A 19,252-nucleotide genomic window follows, 5' to 3' on the forward strand; every position below is an offset into this window, starting at 1 on the left:
TTTATCCACACAGTTTTTCCAGAAAACTTCACCCATCTTTTGAAGAAAATCACCCCCAAAAATGAGATTCCAGAAATTTTGTCCCCAACCTGAATTAAAACTGTCAAAATCTACATTCTAATAACACTGCGAACATTGAATTATTTTATTTTATTTACATTCAATTATTTATTTTATTTTTTATATGTGCACTGGGAAATTTGTTTGTTTATATACTGGTGTGCAGGAGGTTGCATGCAACCATGTTCATAGCCTGGGATTCTCCACCGATGGATTCGCCACCACGCCCACCATGAGGAAGCAACACCTCATCTGGGTCGCTGCTCGCATGCATATCGAGGTCTACCAGTATCCCGCCTGGTAAGTACCAAATTACTTTTCCTCTTCAATGGGATTCCAACTCCTGACACAAGTCAATGGCGGTTGGAGCCTCCTGTTATAAAATTTCAGCTCGTGAAGATGATAACAGACCGAGTACCTTATTGTTTACCGATATCTAAGCTGTGTAAAGTGTTCATGATTTTGGGGGTGGAGAAGAATGAAGTAGAAATGGATGTACAATGGATTGATGCAGGGGGGACGTGGTGGAAATCGAAACATGGTACCAAACTGAGGGGAAAATTGGGACAAAACGTGACTGGATTCTTAAGGATGCCACCAGAGATAACATTATTGGCCGAGCCACAAGGTAACATTAATTATATATGTATTTTCAATAATAATTATAAGGTTCCGATTATCGATTTTATCCTATGGAGCTGAAAGTATTGCAGAGTTTTTTTGTGGATAATAATTTTTTAAAAATGTTTCTGAGATATCGTTCATTAAATTTATCAATCTAAGCTGAATGTATCTTAAATTTTTTATTCAAGAATATAAAACTATTTTTAAATGTTTCTGAGATACAGTTAATTAAATTTATCAATTCTCAATGCAATTTGAGAGAGAACACAATTATGCCTCTCTCTCGGATATCGAGTGAGATCAACAATATTCACATAAGCAACCAATTGCGAACTTGACCCCACAGGCTGTCACTGCATTCAACCATTCAACCACTTAAGCTAACCCACTACGATGTACACAACAAAACTATTTTAGCATAAATCTATCAGCCCCTGAATTTGAAATTTGAAAACTATCAAGAGGAAGAATTTGTGTTGATATTAACATATTCAATAGTTGTTCTTGTTTGTTCATTTTCTGTTGACATTATTTTGAAACCTATTAGTTTTCTTTAAAAACTTCGTTTTGCTTAGGAGTGTGGGACTACGCATGGGTTTTAAACGGACCTTAACATCAAGGATTGTCTTAACAATAAGACCTTAACATCAAGGATTATCTTAACAATACAACCAATGGTTGTCTATTCTATTCAGAGCCTTGTAGAGTTATTTAAATCAAATTGCAAAAGTTTTTAATCAGAATTTAATAAAAAATTGTGTATCCCTTTAGATGCTTTATTAAATTCAAAGTTTAAATGAATCTATGCTAATAGTGGCATATTCCACATGTATGTTTGTCTGTTTTCTGTTGACATCCTTTCGAGACCTGCTCATCTATAAAACCTCTTTTCTTTAAAATCAAAATCCAGAATTCAAATTTAATAAGAACTCAATAAAAATCTGATTAAGAATGCCCTTTTTTAACGTTTTTGTGTGATTGAATAGTTCAATCAAGAAATCTCCTTGTTCTTTTTGATTTTGGGTGGGGTGAACAGTGAACCACAGAGAAAATGGGACTTTGATGGGTAGCTTAACACCCCCAATGGCCTCACCAGTGAACCGATGTCCCATTGGCTATATGGGATTTTTTAATAATAAAGGTAGGTTAAATATGATTTCCTGGTGTGTGACCATTCATGGGTTTCTGGACACCGAGTTTTGCAAGCAGTATTTAGAGAAAGTAGAATGAATATGTTGGGTTAGCAAATATACACAAAGAAAAATGTTATCTAATTGCACAAGTGCCTATATTGGATTTCTTGATTTTTCATAATGACATATCGCCAATCGGAATTATGTTTTCTGTTTGTCAGCACATGGGTGATGATGAATCAGGATACCAGACGGCTTGCTAGAGTAACTGATGATATGAGGGATGAACACATGATTCATTGCCCAAAATCTCCTAGGTATGTTGCCAGCTTGAAGCTCCTCAGTTACTTTCTGTGTCATGGATAATGTTGGATGAGCAAAATTTCAGCTGTACGTATTTCCTTAAAGAATAACAAGGAGGGGTTTCATTCTCAGGTTTGCATTTCCAGAGGAAAATAATAACAGTTCCAAGAAGATACCTAAGCTTGCAGATCCTGCACAACACTCAAGATCTGGTCTTATGGTAAGCAATGATGAATTGATTGTGCTGAAGGATGCATTGTGGCATTTTACAAAATTATCTTTGTGATATTTTTTAGGAGTTGCTATACAACATTCAATGCATTCATTCTCTATTGCAATGCCACGAGTGTATGTTATCTTGTATTTATCATAGCTTTAAAAATCGGAACTGGTAACTTACTGAAACTGTGTCCAGAGATTTTTTCTTTTGGCCTTGGATGTTAGGAGTATCCCTTGCTCCTTCCTCTCCCCGAGGATCGTGCAGCCAGATTCCCCGATAGCTCTAGAGGACTCGGACAGTGAGCCGGCACCCCCCTCGTCCTCGTCACTGTCGGTTATTAGACTTGGGCATTCTTGACATCATGGACCTCATGTTCAGCTTTCTCTCTCCATGGGCTCTTTACCGGGCCACAACTACGGTTTTATGCATGCTCATGTTTATGTGGATGTCCTATTGTTTGCGTTTTTCATTACTGCATTTTGCATATATATATATTTCCCCACATTTTACTCTCACTGGATGTATCCTCTAATCCCATTGACCTACTTTTGTGGTCATTCATTGGACATCAATAAAATTATCTTATCTTATCTTAAAACCGGTTTTTGAACCGGAACTAGATTGACCTACTTTTGTGGTAATTCGTTTGACATCAATAAAATTATCTTATCTTATCTTATCAAACCGGTTTTTGAACCGGAACTAGAAAAACTATAACCAGTCTTTAAAAAAATACATGAAATAATTAATTTTGAAGGAAAAAAAATATTTTTAATATTTAAAACCATGATTCCAAAACCATGATTCCAAACCATTAGAAACAAAATATGTAAAGTTTGCTCATTTATATACCATGTAAGGGTGAATATATCAAAATGGCATTGAGAGCAATACATATCAACAACAAAATACATAATCAATGAGGCTCTAAATGGCCTCTAGTGTAATATCCCGTTTCCGGGATATCCCTCAAACCCAAGCAAACTCCAACCAAATACGTCCAAATGATATAGTAACTGGGAAGGTCAAAGTGATAAAAATAACAGTGGTGCAACATATAATAATGTAAACATGAAATATAAACAGATACTCAAGAAATGCAGAGAGAAATGCTAAGCCATTTTATTATACTGAGTAATGGAATGAGTACAGGAGGTGATCAGAAAGATGGCACCTTGACTTGCACAAGGCAAGTGAAGAAACACACTCAGAATAGTAAAGGAATGGCCCCTCTCTGAACTGCGTGGATGCTGTTGGAGAACTGCCGTGCTTCTGCTGCTGTTGGAAATCAAATGAGGATTTGGGGCTGTTTCCCTCCTTAGAAAATGCTGAAACTCTGGAATCAGACTCTACTCAAGAAACTCAACAAAACCCATAAAACTTTTCTAAAATAGTCGACCTTGGAAAATCACCCCCTTGGGGATCTACGCCGTCCCTCAAGGCTCTGCGCTGCCACTGAATAGAATCCTCCAAAACTCAGCCCGAAACTCTGCCAAAATCCTCCAATATGCAAGAGCTGATCCCTTGCTCAATCTCCCAGCTCAAATCCTCCACGAAACCCCCAATCCGGAACTCCCACCAAAAGAACTGCGTCCCTCTCTCTCAAGACTGCACAGTCCTTAAATGCTCAGCTCCTCCACAACGCCAAAGATCAATCCTACTACAAAAGACTGTTGAAAACTACCTTGCCCAAGTAGGCACTCGTAGTCCCCTGGGACTAAGGGTGAGATCTCCGATCAGAGACACTCAATGCACTAAACAGTGCTACAGACAGGCTAAACAACCAGTGTGCTCCAAGTCGTAATGACTAGCTCAAATGCACATAATCGAATGCCAAGATGAGGAGGCTCCTCTCTCCTTTATAGCGTTGGCCTCTCTCAATCGCAAGGCCCACCTCCTCCTCCAACGTAGCCCCTCTCTTGCCACGTGTTCCTTTCCATCTGCGCAGTCCCTCCAAGTGTCTGCGTGGTCCTTTGGCCCCCCCGGCTCCCCTTTAAGTCACAACGTTGTGCTACTAGGGAGTGACTTTATTCTAAAAGTGAGTTATGTCCCCCTTTCCTCACCTTTTTATTTATAAATAACTATAGAAGGCAAAATTGAGCAAAATCGAATATTCCAATTAGCCATGGCTAATTAGGAATATTACAGTCTCCCCCGGAAAAATGGTGCTTGTCCTCAAGCAACTGAAGTGATGGATGCTGCAAAACTTTCTCACTCTCCCAAGTGGCATCCTCATCCGGTAAATTCTTCCACCTCACCAAGAATTCCCGGACCGTCCTGCTGTGCAGCTGCCTCTCCCTGGTATCAATAATAGCCTCTGGCTGCAACACCAAATGCCCCTCATCATCCGAGGGTGGTAGCTCATCTGTCACTGTCACACGCTGCCCCAACGCTTTCTTCAGGCATGATACATGAAAAACGTTATGAATCTTGCTGCCTTGAGGCAGCTCCAACTTATAAGCAACTTGCCCAATCCTGCGTATCACCCTGTATGGCCCATAAAAGCGTGGCTTGAGCTTTTCAACCCCCTTCTGCTTCAGTGACGACTGTCGGTATGGCTGTAATCGTAGGTAGACCAAATCACCTATCTCAAACTGTCTCTCCACCCGACCCCTGTCAGCATACAGCTTCTGCTGGTTCTGCGCTATAGCCATATTATCCTTGAGAGCTCAGAGAATATCCTGACTCTCTTGGATCCAAATCTTGGCTCTCGGAGCCTTGCTAGCACCAAACATCACGTCAACAAAAGATAAAGGATGATATCCATACAAAGCATAGAATGGTGACATACCAATGGACATGTGATGTGTAGTGTTGTAGCAGTACTCCCCCAGATGCAGCCACTTCAGCCATGCTCGCTGCTGCCCACTGACATAGTTACGCAAGTAGCCCTCCAGCCACTTGTTAACTATCTCTGTCTGCCCGTCCGTCTGTGGGTGATAACTGGTACTCGGTGTCAACTCCGTCCCCACCAATCGGAAAAGCTCCTGCCAAAATTCGCCCATGAAACGGCTATCCCTGTCACTGGTGATGGTCTTGGGAAGACCATGTAACCTGAAGATCTCTTTGAAGAACAGCTCGGCCACCTGTGCTGCTGTGTAGTGTGCGGATATGGTGAAAAAGTGTGAGTACTTCGTCAGTTGATCAACGACGACGAAGATGCAATCCTTGCCTTGAACCATGGGCAACCCTGTGATGAATTCCATCGAAATACACTCCCATTTCCCCTCCGGAATGGGAAGAGGCTGCAATAATCCTGCGGGGTGGTTCATCTCCCCCTTGTTTCTCTGACAAACATCGCACTCCCGGACATGCTGGAGTACGTCCTCCTTGAGGCCCTTCCATGAGAACCTCTCTCTAATGGCCCTGTAGGTTTTGGTAAACACCTGATGGCTGACCAATGGTGAATCATGTGATGCCTGAAGTATCTTCTTCTTGAGTTGAGACCCCTCAGTCAAGAAGATTCGACCCCTATAGTAGATGATCTCATCGACCACCCTGTACCTGTCATCCGCCACCTGCCCATCCAGAACCTCACATGCAAATCTGTCCTTGGAGTACTCTACTAAGAGTCGAGCCCTCTAGTCCGCGTCCAAGCTCATAAGAGACAACGTGTCTGGTCTACGTGAAAGGGCATCTGCTACCACGTTTTTCTTACCCTTGACATACTCAATGTCAAAGTCATATGCTTGGATTTTACTGATCCACTTCTGCTGCCTCTCCTGTAGCTGCTTCTGCTCCAAAAAGAACTTGAGGTTGTTGTGATCAGTCCTCACCCTGAATCTGTTACCCACTAAATACTGCGGGAACTTGGCCAATGCATGCATGATGGCCAACATCTCCTTGTCGTATATAGAATACAACCTCTCGTGCGAAAGGAGCTTCCGGCTCTCATAGGCTATAGGGTGACCTCCCTGCATCAACACTGCGCCAATCCTCTCTCCTGATGCATCACACTCCAAAACAAATGGTTGCGAAAAATCCGGCAATGCAAGCACTGAGCAGCTGCTCATAACCTCCTTGAGCCTATCAAAGGCTCGCTGCGCTGTATCCGACCAACTGAATGCCCCCTTCCTCGTCAAATCCGTCAGGGGTGCAGCAAGCTGTGAGAAACTCTTGACGAACTTTCGGTAGTAGGTGCAAATGCCAATGAATCCTCGAAGTTCTGTCACGTTCCTCGGCTCCGGCCAATCTCTGATGGCCTTGATCTTCTCCTCGTGGACCCTCACTCCGTCCACCCCTATGATGTGTCCCAAGTATAACATCTCCATCAACCCAAACTCACACTTGGAGAGCTTGGCATAGAACTGTTGCTCCAAGATGCGCAATACTGTCTCAATGTGCTGGAGATGCTCCTCCCAAGTCCTGCTGTAAATGAGGATATCATCAAAGAACACCAACACAAACTTCCTTAAGTGACTGCGGAAGATGTGATTCATGCAAGACTGGAATGTAGCTGGGGCGTTGGTTAGCCTGAAGGGCATCACCAAAAACTCAAAGGTCCCATAGTGACACCTGAAGGCGGTCTTGGGAATGTCCTGTTCCCTCACGCGAATTTGATGGTATCCAGATCTCAAATCAACCTTTGAGAAGAACCGTGCTCCTCTCAACTCATCCATCAACTCATCGATCCTGGGTATGGGGTACCTGTTCTTCAGTGTCTTCTTGTTCAGGGCCTTGTAGTCAATGCACATCCTTAATGTGCCGTCCTTCTTCTTCACCAACACCACAGAAGAAGCAAAAGGACTCGTGCTCGCCGAATGTGCCCAAGAGCCAGCAATGCCTGAATGGCCCACTCAGTCTCACCCTGATAGGCCTTGGGATGCCTATAAGGGGTAGTAATCACTGCCTGTATGCCCTGCTCAAGTTTGATGGTGTGCTCAAACCCCCGGTCCGGTCGCTGTCCCGACGGAATCTCCCCAAATACTGTGGCATACCGGTCAAGGATGGACTGTATCTCTGGGTGCACTGTCTGCCCTGTAGTCCCTGCCTTTGATGCACGCAGCTTCACTGCCCACTCTACGTCTCCCTTTCGGAAGACTACGTCCATCCGATGAGCTGAAACAGTTTGAGGCGGGTATGTGTGCTGTCCCCGTATCTTCTCATGCCTCCTTGTCTTCTCATCATCCCACTCCATCTCTAGGGCCTTCCAATCTGTCGTGACCTTCCCAAAAGTGATAAGCGACTGGACACCCAGTACTATGTTGGTGTCCAGAATATTGACCACGAAGAAGTGGTCAGTCAGTGTGTAGGTGTCCATTGTCACTGATAACTCTGGAACATAATGAGCACACACCATGGTCTGATCTCTTGGGACCAAAACTGAAAATCCATCGAAGCTTTCTGTCGGTATACCTCTCTGCTCAACTATCTGTGCATCGATGAAGTTGTGGGTGGCTCCACTGTCAACCAAAACTGATACTTGCTGGCCACGCACTGTCCCCCGTACGCGCAGCGTCAAATACTTGGGAACTCCTCGCAATGCTGCAAGGGCTCCTCCGGTAGGTGCAAAAGCTACACCACCTCTGCTGGTGGTGGATGCGGCAAGGGACCCTGCATGGCATGACTATCTCATGCCTCCACATCATCCTCCTCATCCTCTTTCCCGCTGCTCTCGGAGAAGACCTCAATAAAGTGGGCTTTGCCAGCAGCACATCTATGTGCTGGTGTCCACGACTCCTGACAGGTAAAGCACAATCGCTTCTTCTTTAGCTCCCTCCTAGCATCATCATCAATTTGTGCTCGTCCTGGATTCCCCTTTGCAGGCGGAATCCTCACGTCCTTCCCCTTAGGCTGGAAAGACTGTCTCTGGGGGTAAAGTGTCTGGGTCCTGGGCAATGCATCCTGTAAGTCCCGGCTCCTGCTAATAGCATCCTGGAGTGTGGCTGGTCTGGTGGATCTGACTAGACCCCGAAGTGGCTCTGCTAACCCCTCAACATACATGTAGATCCTCCGTGCCACGGATAGATCTGGCACCATCACTGAAACCCTCAGGAAGTCTGCAATGTAGGTCTCTGGGCTCCCGGTCTGTTTGAGCCTCGTCAGCTCAACAAAGTGCTGTTCCGGATCCCTCCGGTCAAATCTCTCCATCAATCTCTTGGTGAACTCGACATATGTCGTCATTGTGGAATGTCCAAGCGTAACCATCCCATGGAACCACCAATCTGGGCCTCACCATCCAAATGCAATGTTGCCACTTTGATGGCCTCTGCCTCCGACATTTGGTTAAGCTGGAAATAGATGTCCAGCTTCTCCACCCAAGACCTTGCCGAACTGTTTGATGAACCATCAAACGTAGGTAAGTGGAATCTACTAGCTGTGCGGTGGTTGTCTCCATTGTGATAATGCCGGTCTCCTCTGTGATGGTCGCGGGGTCTACTATCCCGCTGGAGCTGAACAAAGTCTCTGAATGAGAGAGCGTCCCTGAACTCCTGCCCATAGGCCTGGTACTCTGCAAAATAATCGCCCATATGACCGGGCTCTGCCTCTTGCTGGGCTCTGGCCCCCATATTTACTCCTAGGAAAGTGGGCATGGTAGAGCGTGTAGGGGCATGTGAGGCCATCTGCTGAGTAGTATCACGCTGAGTGGCATCCTGCTCTGGAAAATGGTGGGATGTACTCAATCCCTCACCAACTTGGAAAACTCGTGGGTTCTCACGTTGTCTAGCCTCTACTGCCGTGAATCTCTGTTCGATCACCTCGATCTGCCTCGACAGATCCTGCATTGATTTGAGGAGCATGTCCGCAAATCTCTTCCCGTCCTCATCTGCCATTGGATCCTCCTGCTCTGTGTCCACCACAGGCTCCTTTTGTTCTGCGACCACCACAGGCTCCTCCTGTTCTGCGTCCACCACCGGAACACAGTCTCCCTCTCCATAGGTGTTCTCCAACCTACGCCCAACGTCTCTTATCTCCTACCTCTGTAACAGATGTAGGGCTTTTCCCCCGGTGTCATAGATTACTAGCTCCACAGGCTGAGCCAGATCTATGCTTTGATACCATTGTAATATCCTGTTTCCGGGATATCCCTCAAACCCAAGCAAACTCCAACCAAAATACGTCCAAATGATATAGTAACCAGGAAGCTCAAAGTGATAAAATAACAATGGTGCAACATATAATAATGTAAACATGAAATATAAACAGATACTCAAGAAATGTAGAGAGAAATGCTAAGCCATTTTATTATACTGAGTAATGGAATGAGTATAGGAGGTGATCAGAAAGATGGCACCTCGACTTGCACAAGGCAAGTGAAGAAACACACTTAGAATAGTAAAGGAATGGCCCCTCTTTGAATTGCGTGGATGCTGCTGGAGAACTGCCGTGCTGCTGCTACTGTTGGAAATCAAATGAGGATTTGGGGCTGTTTCCCTCCTCAGAAAATGCTGAAACTCTGGAATTAGACTCTACTCAAGAAACCCAGAAAAACCCAAAAAGCTTTTCTGAAATAGCTGACCCTGGAAAATCACCCCCTTGGGGATCTACGTCGTCCCCCAAGGCTCTGCGCTGCCACTGAATAGAATCTTCCAAAACTCAGCTCGAAACTCTGCCAAAATCCTCCAATATGCAAGAGCTATCCCTTGCTCAATCTCCCGGCTCAAATCCTCCACGAAACCCCCAATATGGAACTCCCACCAAAAGAATTGTGTTCCTCTCTCTCAAGATTGCATAGTCATTAAATGCTCAGCTCCTCCACAATGCCAAAGATCAATCCTATTGCAAAAGACTGCTGAAAACTACCTTGCCCGAGTAGGCACTCGAAGTCCCCCGGGGCTAAGGGTGAGATCTCCGATCGGAGACACTCAATGCACTAAACAATGCTGCAGACAGGCTAAACAGCCAGCGTGCTCCAAGTCGTAATGACTAGCTCAAATGCACATAATCGAATGCCAAGATGAAGAGGCTCCTCTCTCCTTTATAGCGTTGGCCTCTCTCAATCCCAAGGCCCACCTCCTCCAACGTAGCCCCTCTCTTGCCACGTGTTCCTTTCCATCTGCGCAGTCCCTCCAAGTGTCTGTGTGGGCCCCATCTCTGCGTGGTCCTTTGGCCCCCCTTGGCTCCCCTTTAAGTCACAACGTTGTGCTACTAGGGAGTGACTTTATTCTAAAAGTGAGTTATGTCCCCCTTTCCTCACCTTTTTATTTATAAATAACTATAGAAGGCAAAATTGAGCAAAATCGAATATTCCAACTAGCCATGGCTAATTAGGAATATTACATCTAGAATTCAAAAACAATGCTACAAGCTATTGGGCCACTGGCCTACTACAAGTCTATATATCAGTGATCAATATGATCACTCCTCATCAAACTCATCGCCACTACTAGACATGGGATCATCAACAGGAGCTACATAAAGTCATAAACATCATTTGGCTCATAGTCTGAGGACTCCTCAGATTCCTTTGCAAGCTTAGTAGTAGCAGTAGCAGTAGCAACAACAAAACTCAACAACAAAATTAGACCTGACAGAAGCACGAGTTGGTTGAGTTGCATGACTATTGCTTCCCATTGGTTGTTTTCCTTTGTTTGATTCACCTGCTGGTTCTAGTTCGATTGGCACTACCAAATTTGCATTGGGATCAACCTCCCCAACTCCAAATGAGATGTGTGAGGCAAATGAGAGGGGAGGTATGATTTTATAGGCTTGGAGGGGTTGTTTTTGGAGGGAAACAACCCTTTAGTTTCCAAAAAAAACACTCACAACCATCCTAAACCACTCTATGTGGGTCTGCGCCCACGCATGTGAGAGTTGTTAATAACCTGGTGGGATTAAAAAAATAGCCGATTCATACTAGTTCATGTTGGTTTGGTACCAAACTTGGGTCTACCTAAGCCCAGATCGGGGTCATTGGCCTTGTTGACCTCGAAGCCTAATGAATTTGCCGGTTTGATCGGGTAGCAGTTCAACATGGTCGGGTTTTAAAGCTATGGTATTTATAGCACAATTTTTAACCAAGGAAACATTTTCTTTCTGCAAATTATGGGTTCATGCAAACTCCTACATAATGTAGATGGTATGACACTGCTTTTATAACAATGTCAGAGAACTTTCATGTAGATTTAGATCTGATTTTATCATGAGTTGGTGAAGCTTAGGGTTGAAACTTTATTTCATGCTTATCAGGCACACATGTAGCAAATTATCCACCTTGGTGATGACATTGGAATGCATTACATAGATTTATGTTGTACGGAACACTGGTTAAGCAAAAATCCCCTATCAATTCGCTACTCTGCATGCAAACAAGTTTGTTGCAGTTGGCTAAACCTCATGCAAAAAATTGTGATCCTGATGATCTTTTGCCTATTATTGAAAAATTGGCATCCAACTGTGTTATTTGTTAAAAATATAAATTAGAGATTAGGATCAAAATAGATCCCACACATGATTAGGTGGGGAACATAAGTGTGAAAATTTGGTTACCCGAATCACAACTGCAGTTGATTAAGTTCCTTCTATTTGTTAATTACTGAACAGATTATTTACTGTTTCCTACAGTAAACACTGAAGCTAATACACTGCAGTCTTCAACAATTAAATTATAAGCGGGAACAAGAAACTGAGCAAGAAAGAAATACACAACACATTACACTGTTATTTTTGGACAAATGTCCTCAGAAAAACCCAATGCGGGAAAACCGTGCATCAACTTCGAGGGTTTTATATTATTAAGTAGTATTTTCTGAATACAACTCTAGATACCCTCCCAACAATCCTGTTATAGAGAAATACAACTGGCAGAGAAGAATTGTGAGATTACCTCACTCTACCCAGCAAATCCTGGCTGTCTCGGCAGCGGAATCAACTGTCCTCGGCTACAACTACGCTGCCCCTGCGCAGTAACTGCATGGGCCTGCATGGAGCTCTCTAAGGCTCTGCGTCAGCTCACCTGGGAAATATCTTGCCTTCTGGAGCAGTTTCCAGCCCTCACGACTCAGAAATGTTAGCTCCTTTGCAAAAATCGGACTTCTGCGTGGGTGACTGAGCTGCCTCTGTGTGAGCCTTCTAGCTCAGTGTGGGCCCTTCTGGCGCAACGTCAATTCCTCTGGTGTCTCTCTGCCTCTCTCTGCTACGTATCCTGGGCTTTGGAGAAGATACCCCAACCCAACTATCCCTGCTCCTCAACTCGAAGAAATCTCCTCGATCAAAACTTCCTCCTGAGAACTTCTCACTTCAGAAATTCAATCTCTTGATCTCTCGATGTGTTTTCCAAACAACCCTCAAGCTTCCTCAATAATATTCTCGTTGACATTCAACGACCCAGATTAAAAGCTAATCAATGGCTAAGATCATTTTAGCTTGATCTTCGTCTTCTTCTAGAAGTTACACCCACAATTAGATTAATACCCATTAATATTTTTAATTTCCTAAGTTTAGACTTACAGTCCCATTAAAAAATATTAATTATTTTAGTTAAATTATTTCTGGGTGGAATTTCCCAAAACGCTTTTTGGGTTCTTTGGAATACATGTGCCTAAGCCTTCCTGCAAAATTTGAGGTCTAGAGCACATCCGATGCTACCCCAAATCAACACTCCCTCTTAGCGAGGAATGTGCTCTAGCAATATACGTTGCTGCATACTGCTCTGACTCTGAAGCATTGTCCTTTGCGTTGTCGATATCTGACATGTTGTCCACCAACTACTGCGTTGCTGCTGCAACTGTATTGCTGCTGACACTACCACTGCCAACACTGCATCTGTACTACAACTCCCTCTCAAGTGTTGCATTTGTGTTGCTTCTAGCACTGCCACTGCCAACTGCCACTGCACTGCAAACTGTTGCTGCTACTCCATCAACAATGGAAAAACATCCAAAATTACTGAACTAACTGTGTTTAGTATGATACCACGTGAATTTTGGAACCTGACTACTGCTAGTCTCTGCACTGACCCTTTGAATCTACTGTGTTGTTGCTGACCTCTGCTCTGTGCCATCTGCACTGCTTCCAACTCTGCTCTGCACTATTCAGTCTCTAGCGCTTCTAGCCACTGCAACTGTAACCCTGACACTCCTCGGCACCATCCGACACTAGTCCATCCTGCTACTGCTGATCTGGGCTCCCGTAGCAAGGTATTGATCTAAGAGGTGGACTCCTCAAGGATCCTGCGCATGTGCAGCTCTTTTGAACTACAACTCTAAAACAGTCCACCTCCCTCCTGGAGTTATCTCGACTGTCATGGCGAACTCCTCTTCTTCGATCTTCGTGGGCGCAACCTTCGGATCGTGTTTCTCATCCTTGTCCTTCTTCCTGATAGGGCACTGAGTAGCATAGTGACCCATCTCACCACACCTGAAACACTTGATCTTCAAGATGTCCTTCTTATGTCTCCGCTGCTTCTGCTGTCCCTTCGATGCAAGCGCTGCATTATTCTCCTCCTTGGGCTTCGACCGACTGCTGCTGCTGCTTTTGTCAAGTTCGACCTTGACTAAGTCTCTCCTCACCTCCTCTTGTTTTAGCGCTGCCCACATCTCATCTCAATTCGGCAATGCTGCTCTGCCCAGGATACTTTGGACAAAGACTTGCCACTCATCTGAGACAGAATTGAGGGCTAGTTTAAGCAATTCTGAATCCCGAGGTGTATGCCCCGTAGCAGGCACTCATCATGGGTTTCCTTCAGCTTGGTGAGGAATGGATCCACACGCTCTCCCTTTTGCATTTGAGCAGATCTCAACTTCTGCTCTAAGTACATCTTTCGCTGCTCGGAATATCCTTGATATAACTTGGCCAAGGCATCCCACATTTCATTAGCGGTTCCTCTGCTAGCAACGTGGCACACCACGTGATTCTTGACTCCATCTAGGATCATCCTCTTAGCCTTCGTCATCTCTGCCTTGTACTTCTTTAGCGGATCTAGGTCTGCAAGTTCAGCCACCACGTTGTCGACATATGTCTTGAGGGCATGCTCATCTAGAAGGAATCACATTCTAGCCTTCTAGATGACATAGTTGGATGCTTCGTCCAACCTGTCTTGATCCCTCAAGCCACTGGTTGCCATATCTGCCAAAAGTAAAAAGTTGAATGACTTCGTCTCCTTTGTGCTGCTGTTGGGCTAGCCTTATGCACTCCCTGCTGGAGCTAGTAAAACTGCTGCCCCTTGCTGCTACTAAGCTCTAGAGAATTCGAATTCCTTGGCTAGGAATTCTCGGAGGAAGAAACTCCCTCAGTTGTGCTTCTCCTCTTTCTTCTGACATCTTTTAGCCCAACAATCTGCCTGTTGAAAATCTGCGTCCCACCAGTTCTTACGCTGAGGCTTCAGTGCTGCTCCCTCTTCCTCGACAAAAAAAAATCGAATTGAAAGCCTTTCTCTCTGTCAACTCACTTGGAGAGAGATTGCCTCAAAAATCTTCCTTCCCGGCTTGGACTGCGCAAACCCTCTGGGGTTTCGAACTGCTGCCTCTTGCAACTTTTTTGAACTCCATCTTCTGCTTAGCGCTGGATATACCGACTCTACTCTTCTTGCTTCACCTGCAGCTCTGATACCATGTGAAAATTCAATTACCGGAATCACCACTGCAACAACTGATTAAGTTCCTTCTATTTGTTAATTACTAAACAAATTATTTACTGTTTCCTACAGCGAGCACCGAAACTAATACATTGCAGTCTTCACCAATTAAATTATAAGCGGAAACAAAAAACTGAGCAAGAAAGAAATACACAACACATTACACTGTTATTTTTGGACAAATGTCCCTGGAAAAACCCAATGCGGGAAAACCAGTGCAACAACTCTGAGGGTTTTATGTTATTAAGCAGTGGTTTCTGAATACAACTCTAGATGCCTTCCTGACAATCCAGTTACAGAGAAATACAAATCCAACTGAAAGAGAAGAATTGTGAGATTACCTCACTCTACTCGGCAAATCCTAGCTGTTCCGGCAACTGAATCAACTATCCCCGGCTACAACTACGCTGCCCCTGCGCAGTAACTGCGTGGGCCTGCGTGGAGCTCTCTGAGGCTCTGCGTCAGCTCAACTAGGAAACATCTTGCCTTTTGGAGCAGTTTCCAGCCCTCCTGACTCAGAAATGTCAGCTCCTCTGCAAAACTCGGACTTTTGCATGGGTGACTGAGCTGCCTCTGCGTGAGCCCTTCTGGCTCAACGTCAAGCTCTGCGTGGGCCCTTCTGGCTCAATGTCAACCCCTTTGGTGTCTCTTTGCCTCTCTCTGCTGCATATCCTGCCTCTCTCTGCTGTGTATCCTGGGATCTGGAGAAGATACTCCAACCTAACTATCCCTGCCCCTCAACTGCAAAAAATCTCCTCGATTGGAACTTCCTCCGGAGAACTTCTCACTTCAGAAATTCGATCTCTTGATCTCTCGGCGCGTTTTCCAAATGACCCTCAAGCTTCCTTAAATAATCTTCTCGTTGACATTCAACGACCCAGATTAAAAGCTAATCAATGGCTAAGATCATTTTAGCTTGATCCATGTCTTCTTCTAGAAGGTTATACCCACAATTAGATTAATATCCATTAATATTTTTAATTTCCTAAGTTTAGACTTAGGGTACCATTAAAAAATATTAATTATTTTAAAAAAATTGTTTGTGGGTGGAATTTCCCACAATCCTTTCGAGTTCTTTGGAATACATGTGCTCAATTCTCTCCGCAAAATTTGAGGCCTAGAGCACATCCGAAGCTACCCCAAGTCAACAATAAGTACCCTAATATGCAATACAATTTCACATGATGATTATAATGGGATACATGACCAACATTGGGATTCGTTGTGTCAAGAGTTTTCGTCACCCCCTTGGGACGACAAGCATCCCCAGTAAAAGAAGATATAGTTTCATATAGAGCATCTTGAAGAGACTCAACAACTGCAACCTTGTCATCATATTTTGAAGAACCATTTAAACTTGGCAATAATAAAACATCAATAGGAGAAATAATCCCAGATTCAGAGGACGCGGGAGAATTTGATCTTGAAGAGGGAAACTTCTCTTCAAAGAAAGCATCACTTCCAGTGATTATATCTGTTATGAACTCAATACTTAGAATTGCATGACAAATCAACATACACATAATGTGCACCAAATACGAGTGTGGAGTGTTGACACCTAAATCCACACCTAAGGTTAGCGTGGAGAAAATCCCTAACTCCACTTGGTGTGGCCTTGGGGGCAAGCCATGAGTTGGTGTTGTCACCCAATTCCTAACTTCTCCATCTAGATTCGCTCCTAGTCGAAGCCAAGGGGGGTAGACCCTAAAAGAAAACTAGGGTTTGGTTAGTCTAAGCTAAACAAGTTCTAGGACATGATTGATTTACAGGGAACAATCCACGATTGATAAGATAAATCATATCATGAAACTCAAAGCATATAAATGATAACCATGAGCATTAATCATTTAAGTATCCTACTCATCCATTAACCATAAATAAAATGGTGATGAACAAATGAATAAGATACTTGACAAATAAAAATATATGAATAAGGAGACAAGTACTTGACAATTCCTATCTTGGAATACCACATCCTCAAGGAATTTCCTCTACGACCACTCTTATCTTGGATGCCCTACCTCATCCTCAAAGAGTGTCGGATGCCAGATGCTTACCCAATCCTCCATTCTTTCTTCACAAAGTGAAGACAAGAATGATGTGTCTATCTCTCCCTCTCAACTAGGGAGGATATATCAACCAAACCAAGCTTGTCTCTCAAGTACACAAGCTTCTTGTTAGGAAGAGATTTTGTCAAGATGTCAGCTACCTGTTCATTAGTGGAGATATATTGTAGCTGCAACACTCCATCTTGCACCAACTTTCGAATGTAGTGATACTTGTTATTTATGTGCTTTGTCTTTCCATGAAACACTGGGTTTTCAAATAACCTTATACAACTAGTGTTATCACAATGTATCACCGTAGGGTCCATTGGTCCTTCAAACAAGTCGGACAACAACTTCCTCAACTAGACAACTTCTTTGCTTACTTCACAAGATGCAATATATTCAGCCTCAACACTACTCAAAGCAACCGATTCTTGCTTTCTACTCATCCAGGAGACATGGAGGATCCCAAACTAAACATCCTCTAGTAGTGCTTCTGCCATCCTTCTCACTGCCTCCCCAGTTGGAATCTATATATCCAATCAAGTGGACATCATTCCTCTTATCATACTTCAGGCAATAGTGGATTGTTCCTTGCAGATATCTCATTATATGCTTGGTTGCTATCCAATGATCATGCTTGGGCTCTACCTGGAATTGACTGAGAACATTTATTGCAAAACAAATGTCTGGTCGAGTATTTACCAAGTACATCAGTGAGCCAATCAATTGTCTATACCTGGTTAGATCCATCGGGCTTGATTCAAAACTTCTTAGCCTCTTCAAGTTTGTGATCATGAGGGTTGTCATAGGTTTGCAATCCATCATGTCAAACCTTTTCAGCATCTCAATCACATACTTTCATTGACCTAAATAAATCTCATCATGTCCTTCCTCGCCAAACTTCCAACCCCAAATAATAATGCATCAGCCCTATATCCTTCATATCGAATTCTACTGCTAGTTGCTTCTTGCACTCTTGAATATGACCTTCCACACTTGTCATGAGAAGATCATCCACATATAGAAGAATGATTACATGCTTATCCTTCACAATCTTGATGTAGAGATTAAGATCAACAGAACTCTTCGAGAAGCCCAATCTTTGTAGGTATGCATCCATCCTTGCATACCATGCCCTTGGTGTTTGCTTAAGGCCATACAATGCCTTTTTTAACCTACAAACATAAGTTTATTTATCTTTTACTTCAAATCCCAAGGGTTGCTCTGTATAGACTTCTTCATCGATAGTGCCATTCAGGAATGCAGTGTTGACATTCATTTGATGGATGTTCCATCCCATCAATGCTGCCAAAGAGACCAGTGAACGTATAGTTGTGTACCTTGTTGTAGGTGCAAATGCCTCTTCATAATCGATGCCTCCCTATTGAGAGAAGCCCCTAGCCACGAATCTTGCCTTATACTTATCAATACTTCCATTTGTTGCATGTTTGATCTTGTAGAGCCACTTGGAAGTTACCACATATTTGTCCTCAAGCTTACGTATGATCTCCCAAACTCCATTTTTCATTATCGATTGATATTCTTCATTCATGGCATCTTTCCATTCTTGATGTTTGACAACCTCTTCAAAGGTGGATGGTTTTGCTTCTATTAACTTCGTCATATAGGCTGCATACCTTGAATATCTTTTGGGCTTCTTACTTTCCTGGAATATGCCTTTGGCTGCTCCATGTCCCTCTACATCTAAAATAGTAGATTTCAACCAATTATGTCTCTTTCTACTTTCAGGGATGACCACAGGTTGCACGAGTTCACTGGGACCTTCATCTTCATGATTTGAATCTTCTTCCTCCCTGGTACATTCCTCTTCAAATATTGGAAGTTCTTCGTCATCAGAGTCCATCAGGAGGTCTTTTGATTTCTTAAATGTAATACTTTCATCAAATATCACATCTCGACTAACTTCTATTTGGTGTCCTTCCTTTATGTAGATCCTATATGCCTTTGAAGTATTACTATAGCCAACAAATGTTCCCTTCATGCTTGTAGGATCCAACTTCTTTCTCTTGTCCTTCGGAATGTGAATATAGATAGGATATGCAAATATTCAGTGATGGGCCATGCTTGGTTTCTTTCCAGTAAATGCTTCTTCAGAAGTCATGTTGTGTTATGATCTGTGAGGACTTCGATTTTGGATATATACAACAATATTTGTTGCTTCACCCCTCAAAATTTTTGGCAAACCTTGATCATGTAACATGGCTCTTACACTTTCTTCAATAGATCAATTCTTTCGTTTTGCAACTTCATTTTGTTGGGGATTATATGGGACTATCAGCTACCTCTTAATCCCAGCCTCCTTACAGAAAGTTGTGATTTCCTTTGA

At 43.5% G+C, this 19,252-nt stretch overlaps 1 protein-coding gene across 1 annotated transcript in view; it reads left to right on the top strand.

Moving 5' to 3' along the window:
* The window catches only part of LOC149139423 (oleoyl-acyl carrier protein thioesterase, chloroplastic-like), a 28,239-nt gene that overhangs the window by 659 nt on the left and 8,328 nt on the right, over positions 1-19,252 (top strand). The window contains exons 2-5 of the mRNA XM_089447681.1: positions 227-360; positions 575-688; positions 2,039-2,134; positions 2,253-2,340. Of these exons, the coding sequence (XP_089303807.1) occupies positions 227-360; positions 575-688; positions 2,039-2,134; positions 2,253-2,340 (432 nt within the window). The remainder of the gene's footprint in view (positions 1-226; positions 361-574; positions 689-2,038; positions 2,135-2,252; positions 2,341-19,252) is intronic.

This window comes from Pinus tabuliformis, chromosome X (assembly GCF_031772625.1).
Source record: "Pinus tabuliformis cultivar Carrire ecotype Pingquan chromosome X, CPIR1, whole genome shotgun sequence".
In the NCBI taxonomy this organism is placed as follows: Eukaryota; Viridiplantae; Streptophyta; class Pinopsida; order Pinales; family Pinaceae; genus Pinus; species Pinus tabuliformis.